We start from the raw sequence: 11225 nt of genomic DNA on the forward strand, positions 1-11225 counted from the left end.
GTTAAAGAAAAGTAAAGAGGTTAAAGAAAAGTAAGCTATCAGCATCAGTAAGATGCAAAATAATGTGGAAGCACTAGATTATCAAAGCAGAGAAACTGAACTTTTTCCATCCGCACATTAAATACTTGTTTAATCACTGAGAGGGGAATTATGCTGCAATCATAATGTACTGTAATAGAAGTGCATAAATGAATTATTAAAAAGCCTTCAAAAGACCAGAGGGAATAAGATTACAACACAAAAGTCTAACAGGATGAGAGTAACAATATTTCTGCAAGTAATTACTATCAGTACAGTTTTGCCTAGACTGCTGGGTAAAAGGCAGTCCTAACAATAACAGAAAAATGTACTGAGCTCCACACTAAGCCTAAGATAGCATATTTTCTGCCTGGAGAAGAAACAGAACAGACGACTGGGGATAACAGCATCATATAGTCAACCCAGGACAAGTGTAAAACAGACAGGAGGTACAATTTTGGTGATCCCTTTCTGCCCTTCTAGGAAAGAAGAACAAAATTCACGCAACCCAGACTGCTCAAAATTAAGGGCTGCATCCTTCAATACCGAACGCCTCTAATTTCACATAGTAACATGAATTCTTGTTAAAACACCACAGGTTTCCATAAAACTTTGCAGCAGCGAACATAAATGGAGAGAACAAATGCCACTGACAAGCCAAGGCACTGGCATGTCACAGCATCCCCCTTGGACACCCAGCATACTCTCCACTCCAGGGGAGTCCCGCCTATTGTGTGGACACTGCTCAGGATTTACAGACCGGGAAAGGTGGCTGTGTAGCTCCAGAGAATGGTCTTTCCAGAACTACAGCCTGGGCATGCTGACTTGCGTTGGTGCTGTGAATGAGTTTGAAACACGGCAATGAGCACCACACATTCAAGTCACGACATTTCGAGGAGCCCAAGTATTCTCAGAGCTGTCAGAGAAATCTTCCCTACAGACCTTTCTAATTCCACATCATTAAAAACATCTGATAATATTCAAAACCACTCCTGTGTGTTCTGCTCCTCTGTGGATTCAAATTTGCCACACATGGCAGAGAAAACTGCCTTATTAAGAATAGCTGCACACAAAGTGAATAAACTAGGATAAAGAGAAAAATGTACATGATCTGCCACACATGACAGGAAAACCACAATTCACTTTAAATAAATAACATGTTCCCTGACAAAATTCCTTTAAAATGTGACACATCATCATTTGCCATTGTTTCATCTCCATCTCTTTAGTTTGTGTACATGTGCCCCTCAGACCCTCTGGCTTCTTTTCAAACCATTCCTGGGATAGGAAATAGTGTGGCTCATCTTGTGAGGAAGCATCATACCCAGGAAACACAGCAAGCTCCAAAGCCCCATGGCAGAGAGCAGGCCTTCAGCACTCAGCAAGGGCATCCCCAACTGTCCCATCAGAACATTTCAGCTCTACCACATACAAATTTCAGTCCACACCTCACACTGCAAGAAACCTTCCTGTAAAGAATTAGCCACATTTCTAACTGCCCCTTTACTCAATGCTATTTTCAAATTCTTGGAAAAGGCTGTTTTCCATGCCTAGAAAGTTAAATTACTTCCACATTCATTTCCACATACCCAGCAATTAAACAGCCCCTACACGCTAACACAACCATCCCTGTTCTGTCCCATGCAGAATCATGGGGATGTAATTATAACTAGTATCCACTTTCAATGAATCCAACAGGAATCAGCTTTTTCAGGCACCTTAACAAAACACTTTTCAGGCACCTTATTTAAACACCTCTCCTTTTCACACTCTCTGATGGGTACAGAAGACTTTCTCTTTTGTGTTCAAGCTCTCCTGAAAGCACCACAGCTGTTGATTGCATCAGGAAGCAAAATTTCCTCATATACTTTTGGGTCTTCTAGCACCAGGCAGAGTCTTCCAACTACTCATAATTTTTCTCCCTTGGGAGCCATGATTTTTCTTAAACAGGCAAAAACTAAAATAAAAAATCAAATTCCGGAGTTGCAGTCCTCACTCCAAAAGTGGGAGAAAATAACCCAACTGTGAGGCCAGCCTCAAATTCACCCCTCCCGCGGATGAAGTCTGACTTGTAATTTACCATCCCCACTAAATGTGAGAAACTCACAGCGGGTGTTGAACCCTGATAAACCCAATCCTTCTGCAGCGCCTGCTGCTTTGGTACAGAAGCGATCGTTTGCTTAAAAATAAATAAACAATCAGGACAGTAAACTTCGTCGGTGCAGCAGCACAACAACGACCCCGGCATTTAGAGAGCTGCCTCTAGACGGGGAAAACCTGCAACAGGCAGGGTTTAGCAACACCTCCACCGCCACACAGCCGAACTCGATGCCTGCCGCAGGAAGGCGCGGCCAGAGCGCTGTGCCCCGCTGAGGGCAGCTCCGGGGCCCGGCACGGCCCGGCTGGCCGCCCCTGCCCCGCGAGCAGCGCCCCGGAGCCGCGCTGCTCCGGCTGGCAGCGCACCCTCGGCGGGACCCGCTCCCCGCCGCGCCCCGTCCCGCCCGCCACCACTGACCTTGCCCGCCGTCGGGGAACGGGGAGCTGCCGGCCGGCGGGGCCCTGCCCAGGCAGGGCGCTTGGGCGTGGAGGACGAGGAGCCAGAGGGAGAGCACGCGTGCCGCCCGGCTCCGCGGGACACATGGCATGGTGCGGGCGGGGAGCTGCGAGCGGGGCGCCTAGCGGGGCCGCGGCATGGCCGGGCCGCTCCCGGCGCCGCCGGACACAGGCGCCGCTCCGCGCAAGGGCTGCGCGGGGCCGTCCCGGTGTCTGGTTTCTGCCGGCGGGGGAAGGAGGGCTGTGGGGAGGGAGCAGCTCCCGGGAGCCCCCGCCTCGGAGCCGGCGGGGTTAACGCGGCGGGACGAACCGGGCCGGGCCGGCGGGGAGGGAGGAGAGGCGAGGCCGCCGGCGGGGACTGCCGCCCCTCTCCGCCCTCCACCGCGGCCCAAGTGGGGCGTTCGCCCCGGCAGCCCTCGGGGAGGGCCGAGCGCAGGGCAGCCCTGTCCCTCGGTGGTCTCCGCCGAGGGGCCGGGGCAGCCCCGCACAGGCCCTGGCAGAGGTTCCCCGCCGCGGGAGAAAGTGCGGGAGTCTGACCCGTTGTGCAGCACTTTCTGATGCGGCGGGAGGGGATGCGGGGGCTTCCCCGGCTGAAGCATCCCGTAGCCCGTGGCCCCCCGGGGCCCAGCAGCCAGAGGAGCCCAGTTTCCAGGCTGCCTGAGAGAATCACGGAGTCAGTCAGGTTGGAAAAGACCTGTGATCATTGAGTCCAGCCTGTGGTCTGAATATCAAAATGTCAACTAGACCACATCCAGTGCTTTCTTAAACACCTCCAGGGATGCCGACTTGACCACTTCCCTGGGCAGTTCATGCCAGAGTCATCCTTCCTTGTGGAAAAATTCTTCCTAATGTCTAGCTTAAACCTCCCCTGATGCAGGTTAAGACTCATCAGGGCGCTGAGACTGTTCGGTGTTTAGCAGTGTGCTGGCACATTGGGGTTATTTCTGAATGTCGTCCCTATGAACAAAAAGTTCCTAAATAGCCTTGCCATCTACATTTTTAAGTGCATGCCATGTGCTCTCTCCAAGTCTCATCTAGCATCTGCTATGGTTACTGCCGGCCCAAGGATCAATGGGTGGGTGCACACTTCGGTGCTGTCCCACGCTTTTGACCTGGGCTGGGTTCCTCATCTGCTTTGATAGCCTCCTGCTTAAAGCTGACTCCACCACGGATTTATTGTGTACTTTCATAGCAATCTGTGCTTAATTATGCTTGTTTCTCTGCTCAGTTTTCCCAAGTTGAATGGCTGCCACAGTTCAACTGCCTTAGCTGTAAGAACTGTGAACTCCAGAGCACGAAATAATGCAAAAAAAAGAGTTAAAACTCCAAGTTTTTCTAAATCAGTGAAAAATGTGACTACCCCCAGAACTCTGGAAATGGACGTATTTATATGAGTGATAATTGATTTAGGAATCATCATGTGCTCTCTTCTAGTTAGTGGAAGGGCACAGAGCATGCAAAAGGAATATTTGATATCTGACATGGTTTATTTAATACCAAACAGTACTTGCTAAGAGAAGATTTGTTAATTGCAAATTTTTATTTCAATATGTCTGTCCATATATTCTGCACACAAATAATACTATCTCACCTGTAACAGTGACAAGTTTTCGTGCCATTATGATTCTTAGTCTAGTCACACAATGGGCATGAGGCTATTTTGTGAGACTGGGTATTATAGCCTGCTTAGCTCTTTATCAGTACTTGCCTGAAATTAATTTAAAGCTAAGTGTGACCTGAAATTGATATTACAATTTAATATCTAAAAACACTTGACATGTGTTGAATAGAAAAAGCCACACAATTTGACATTTATATTTTAAAATAATTCAGTTGGGGAATAAGGAAGTATCTCCGCCAAATGAAATAAAAAGGAAAAATACTGTAAAATGAGGACAGCAGGCTAAGAGCAGTGGAAAGAAGATATGACAGTTCAAGGGATGGCCATATGTTTATAAAGTACTGGTTTAACATCAGTTAAAATAACCATCAGAACAATAACCCTTCTGTGAGAGACATTTAACTGTTTGCTTCCATTTTCAGTCATCTCTTTAGCTAGGTGTTCACTAGTAGGTGAATCAGATGGGAAGCAACTAGTATTTCCTGTGGGATTCCATCTTGGTTTCTTCCTCACAAGGAAAACTTAATTCCTGTTGCCTCTAATTCTCCCCAACCCTGGAAGTGGTGCAGAACTAAAAGCTCAAGAGAGTTTGTGGGAATGGGTTTTGTTTTTATTTGATTTTTTATATTTTTTTAGTGGCAAAAATTTGTAATCAAAAAGTCGTACAGAGTGGAGAAAGAGCTGTGGGAATCTGGTCTGAGACATCCATAACTCCCTGGGCTTTATGCCAGCATGCACATACACAGAAAAAATGATTCACTGGGTGTAGTGTCAGAAAATACCCTGGGGGACGGTAGGGTTCCTGCTTCAGGGATGCTGTAGCTGTAGCTGACACAGTGTCCAAAACACAGCACTGTACCAGCTGCTAAGGAGAAAACTACATCTATCCCAGCTAAAAACAGTCAAGATGTGAAGCAGTGACACAAGTAGAAAGCACTCTCCTCGTGTGAGTACATACTAAGGACATTTTAAGTGAACAGAATTTATGGCACTGTGTCTTCCCAGTGGTTTCATGTTCCAAAGAAGTATAACCTGAGATTTTGGAGGTTTCTTTTGAAAGAAATTGAGTTGTTTTTGCTAACTCAACCTCAGTTATGAAAAGAAAAAGAATATATCTCCACATCAGCTGTGTTCTTGTGGCAACAAAGTTGTTGCAGTTCAGTAGGTGCAGCTCCACTCAGAAAAGCCTGTACATTTATTGAAAGGTCACAATGAGACACAATCAATCCTGGACTGACAAACCAGAAATAATACTGAACTCTTCTAAATTTAAGTAGACTTCCAGGACAGACATAAAATAAATTTATGCATTGCAATTTATATGTATGTAGAAATGTTTACAGAGCCAGAAAAGCAGAAGTTCTGAGCAGCGAGGAACTGAAACACAAATTATTTTGTTTGGCATAGAAGAATTGCTACAAAATGAAGTCCATGCAAAGACAGGCATGGAAGGCAATTTTGCTTTAGTAGGAGTGGGAGTCTCCTGCTCAAAATTTAAAGATACAAAATTATATAATACACACTTGCTCTGCTTCTGCAGTTGACAGGGAGAGGAGATACCTCTGGAGTATAACACATCCTTGTCTGTCACATCCAAGGTGAAACACTGTCCAGACCTGACTTCTAACTATCCTGGCAGCTTAACAGTTTGCTTGGACTAGAAATGTCAAGAACATGGATCACACATGATGTGGTGGGCTTAGACTATTCTGTGACTCTCTGATACTGTGGCTGTTGGCAGGGAGATGAACTAAAAGGGAATGACTCTGAATACCAAGGACGCTGTGGAGTTTCCTGGGTAAATGCCACTGTTGATGTATTATTTCTCTGCCAGATTTATAAAGAAGTTTGTGGGTACATTTTTTTTTAATCTTTAGTCTTATTCCCTGTTTCTCATTAGAGATGCAACCTCTTAAAATACCTAACTATTGGTAATTGAGCCAGAGACGCTGTTGAATCTCTCAACTCCCATTTCATTATAATCATTACAGATTTTTGGAACTTCATAAGTTACTCTTGCAAAAAAAAAATAGTATTTGCTGACATTCCACTTCTGGTATGTCTGTGGGCAGATTTAAGCAAGAGAATGAAGCAAACTCTAAGTAGTCACTGATTCTTTAACATGAAATTTTTTTGTATGCTCACACTCAGATTTCTAGTCAGTCTTCAAATATGGATTGTTTTCTAAGACTACTGAGCTAATTCACAAAATTATAATTTCATGCTTGCATGAAGTTAGAGTTTATAAACTAATTGGTCATGCTGTCCATATTAACCAAATAAAAGCATGTTTCTGGAGCAACAGGTCAGTTTGAATTATCTCTTTAAGAAAGTGCCCAGAAAATATATTCTCAGTAGTCTGCCTAGAAAGTAAATTATGAGAGGATGATGACCATAATCAAAGTTTTTGGGAGGTAATTTGTTTGGTTTTGGGGTATTTTTAGAGGTTTTGTTTTGGTCTGTTCTGTTTTTATTAAAACCTATTTCTGTGTCCAAATAATACTTTCTGGAGGATATGTCTGTGGTACATGAATTGTGGCATGATCATTGTGTTATCTGAGATTTTGTAATGAAAGCCTTTATCCATTTCCTACTATACTTTAAGAGAAGAATTGCCATGAAAATCTTCCCATGGTGGACACATATCAAGTCACAACACATTCACTCTCAGGGTGGAAAAGGTAAAGTTGTAAAACCCAGTTGAAACTGGAACTGAAACTGGTAACAGTTACTGTCTGAAATTGGTCAGAAAGATGAGATTGTAGCCCTGAGCTCATAAAAAGAAGAGACCATATCAGTTCCAGAAATTAGAGCTGAAAAACTAAGCAAACATGAAATATCCCTTTCCTGTTTTCTAGTTTCCTTCTCATGCTCCAGAATTTTGAGAGAGGATGCCATAAAAAGAGTTATTCACAAAACAGAATTCAGTTGCAAGAATGCAACATTTATATAATATAAAGCCCATTTAAGCCACACACACACATGTAAATCTTCTTAATAAAATCTGTTCTAGAGCTTTATTATTACTAATTTTTTCTTTTTGTGTGTCAAATATGAAAAATTTAAAATCTCTTACTGTTGGAAAATATCCTGAGAAATAGTCTCATTTCTCTGTATTTAGTGATACATTCAATATTTTAAAAGTCTGCTTTAAGCTACAAAAATGCCTTTCATATTGAAAACAGAACACCATCTCTCTTGCCAAAATATTTCAGAGGAGCATACAGCTGTTTCAGTCACTGTTGTAATTATAATAAATCTTTTGTTTATGTATGAGGTCTGTAAAGGGAGTGAAAAATTATAGGAATTCTTTGGGGTAAATTGTAGGAAAATTACCATTTCAGCAAATGTTTATTTGGCATATTAAAATAAAACATATTTTAATGCTATTTGAGAAACACCTGCAGGACACTGACACAACATAGTCAAAACCAGTGGGCAGTTTCTGTTGGTGGTCTGAACAAGTGAAAGCTTTTTTAAGTCTAGTGTACTGATTGATGCTGCCTGCAGGCAAACTAGCAATCTCAGCCCTGCGGATTATTTTAGCATAGTACTACATATATGCAAAAAAAGCCTCTGCCTGATTTGTTTGAGATTAACAAAATGCACAGATCAGCCGTTTTTTCACCGTTATTGCCAGAGAGCATCATGGAAGCCTCTGCCTGTCAAGTTTATTAGAATTTTCAGAAATTTTGAGTAAGAAGTACAAATGACCCTGACACTTGGATAAAAAGAAGGCTCTGGAAAGTTACATGTTAGCAACACAGCTTTGGCAGCATGGGTGGAAGGACTAGGGAACAAGCAGAAAACAGTGTCTTCCAGAACAATAGTCCTTGTGATTGTATCTGATGAGTTTTCCAATACTTTTTGAAAGTAGCTGATGGCTTTTTTTTCAACATTTTTTTCAGCTATGGCAATGTTCTGGCAGTGTGCTAAATAAATTATTCAGCAAATATTTCTTTTATTATTAATCAAGGTGTTGGAAGTTCCCTTACCTGCCTCTAAAATGTCTCTGAAATGAAGAATGACAAAAGAAAAACCACCCAGGACTAAAAAGGAATTTTTCTGTGGGTGTAAACATGAGTAAAAACCTTGGACAATCATTTGACACTTGCAGACCTGAGTTCAAAATCCACTACCAGTGTTCCCAGGAGGTACCAAACTTCACACTACTTTGGTTTCTCTGGGTGACTAACAGAAAAAGCAATGTAAGGTTGGACATTATTTTCCTCCTCTTCCCCTTTCTGAATTATGACTGTTCAGTCTCAGCAATATAATCAGCAAGATGTGCCAAACAGAAGAAATGGTAGAAGAAATTATTCTATGCGAGACATGTTTGCTGCAATTTTTCCAGTGACATATTTAAAATTGGGTGTGTTTGCTGCAATTTTTCCAGTGACACATTTAAAATTGGGTGTGAAGATAGCAATAGGATGAGAATAGGTTAGAATTCAATCTAGAAAAAGTCTACTTCTGTACTATCAACCTCACTAATAATTTGTCAAGTCTCTGTCTCGATTACAGATGTTTTTTTCTTTGGGGGCTATAATAGTAGCAGGGATAAGTGGAGAAGGAAAATTGAATAAGAACTTGCTTATTTCAAATGTTTTATTAATCTTGGTTTTGGGTAAGTGCTGACCCTAGTGCTAAGGCAGTTATTGATGCTGTGGGCTGGGAGGCACCTCACCCTCTGCACTGTTTACATAACATCTGCAGGTCTGGCTGAAACTCAGCATTTTCACGTTGCTTGTTTATATGTTGGTTCTTCTGATGGTTTTAAGGGATCAGTGGCTTTCTCTTCTGCATGTGCTGTTTTACAGTCGACTGTGCAACACTGATGGGACTAATGGGGTCGTTGAATTTCACTGCAAGGATGATTTCCTCTGGTTGAAAGAATTTGGAAAACTGCTGCCATTCAGCAGGCTGAGAGATGCATCTTAATGCTGTGTATTGAAAATACCACCCAGATGCAACTCTAGTCAGTGATTAAGAGGTATGAACACCTAGGGGAAAAAATCCATTATTTGGAAAAATTGTGAAGATGTGCTGGATTTGGTTGGGATGAAGTTAATTTTCCTCAAAGGGGCTGGTATTTGGCTATGTTTTGGCTTTGTGCTGAACACAGTGATGATAACACAGAGATGTTTTAGTTACTGCTGAGCAGAGCTTACACACAGCCAAAGCCTTTTCTGCTTCTCAGACTGCCACGCTGGCAGGGAAGCTGGGGGGGCTTGGCAGAGTGGGAGGAGACACAGCCAGGAAAGGTGACCCCAACTGACCAGAGGCATATTCCAGACCGTGCGACACCACCTTCAGGACATAAAGGGGAGGGAGGAAGAGGGAAGGGGCATGTTGGGCATGATGACATTTGTCTTCCCAAGTGACACTTAGATGTGCTGGGCACTGCTCTCCTGGAGATGGCTGAACTCCTGCCTGCCCATGGGAAACGATGAATTAACTCCTTGTTTTGTTTTGCTTGCATGTGTGGCCGCTGCTTTCCCTATTAAACTGTCTTCATCTCAACCCTCGAGTTTTCTAGCTTTTGCCCTTCCAATTCTCTGCCCAATTCTGCTGGTGGGGGAGTAAATGAGTGGCTGCAAGGGTTTGACTGCTGGCTGGGGTTAAACCACGACAGGAAAAAATGTCAGGGACCCATTTTTTGAGGCCTGATGTGATCAATGTTCTGAAGATCCAAATTTTCTCTTTTTCACCAAGCTATTTATTATACCAAGTAATCTGCAGACAAAACCTTCCCAGAGCCTTGCATTGTTAATTCCAGTAAATTGCACCCTCACTATAAGCAATATGAATGATGTAAAAAACTTCTAATTACTCTTGTTCCCCTGCCATACCATCATCTGGCTCATATTTTTACAGGGTCCCTGCAAATACAAATCAAAGTGATGCGTGGACTGCTGATAACAAATAGCACACAGGACTATGTCTTTGCAGGAAGTTCAGCGAGATAAATCAATGGGAAAAAAAACATACTTGTTAAATGTTCCGTAAATCTCCCCGAGATGGCCGATTCACAGTGCTGCTTTACTTAGGTATATCCAGAATCTATTTGGTTTTAAAAATGCGCAGTTATCTTGATTTATTTAGAAGCGGAACAGAAGAAGGGAAGCCTGAGTTGCTATTCCCGTCGGTTGCTGTCTGTTTCTGCGGCAGGCTTGGTGGGGAAGCGATTTTCGGGTCCGGCGCAAGGCAGGGGGGCCCCCTGCGGGCGGGATCCCTCTGCCTCGGGGGAGCGGCGGCCGCCTTCGCCCGAGCACTGACAGCTTCGCTTTAAAATGAGCCAGAGACACCGTCTCCCGGAGTCCCAAAAGCAGGAGGGGCGTTCGTGGGTCCCTGTCCGGACTGCGGTCATTCAGAGTAGGCGCGGTCCGGCCCGGTGCCGAGGTTTCTCAAGAGAGAAAGCGCGGGTGGTTTCCGGGTCACCCTGCGGCTCGGCGAAGGTGCGGCATCCCCAAAAGTTGTCCCCACGCAGGATGGGAAAGGTTCTGTGAGAGCTGGTCGGCGGGGACCTCATCGGGGAGGGGAATCGTAGCGGGACTGTGTGCATCACATCGGGGAGAGGCGATCACATCGGGGCAGCGGGGATCACATCAGGAGATGGGCGATCATATAGGGGAAGGGAGCCTGACAGCGGCGAGGGGGAGAGGGCATCGCCTCTGGCCGGGCAATTGCCGCACTGAGCCCGAGGGAACACCCGGTTGATTCACACGAGCGGTTCCCGGGCAGGTGTGCGGGACGGGACGGGACGGGACGGGACGGGACGGGACGGGACGGGATGGGACGGGACGGGATGGGACGGGACGGGATAGGACGGGACGGGACGGGGTGGGACGGGACAGTTCGGGACGGGACGGGGGCGATCATCGGGAGCAGCCGTGGGGGCAGCGCTCAGCACCGGGGAGAGCTCCGCGCCCACCGCGCATGCCCCGCCCCGCCGGCGCGGATAAAAGCGGGCGCGGAGCCGAGCGGCGCCAGCCCCGGCACCGCACGGCCCCGGCACCGCACGGCCCCGGCA

The 11225-nt window shown here is 45.2% G+C and overlaps 1 protein-coding gene across 2 annotated transcripts in view; it reads right to left on the reverse strand.

Moving 5' to 3' along the window:
- Positions 1 to 2762, reverse strand: part of ADAMTS12 (ADAM metallopeptidase with thrombospondin type 1 motif 12) — a 146171-nt gene extending 143409 nt beyond the window's left edge. The window contains exon 1 of one of the 2 annotated variants that reach the window (XR_010352737.1): positions 2534 to 2762. Coding sequence is in view for 1 of the 2 variants with exons in the window: in XM_064403882.1 (XP_064259952.1) it covers positions 2534 to 2663 (130 nt within the window). In the remaining variant the exon portion in view is untranslated. The remainder of the gene's footprint in view (positions 1 to 2533) is intronic. The other variant, XM_064403882.1, reaches the window with a different exon arrangement.
- Between the last annotated feature and the right edge of the window lie 8463 nt (positions 2763 to 11225).

The sequence above is a fragment of the Passer domesticus genome, chromosome Z, assembly GCF_036417665.1.
Source record: "Passer domesticus isolate bPasDom1 chromosome Z, bPasDom1.hap1, whole genome shotgun sequence".
Taxonomy (NCBI): Eukaryota; Metazoa; Chordata; class Aves; order Passeriformes; family Passeridae; genus Passer; species Passer domesticus.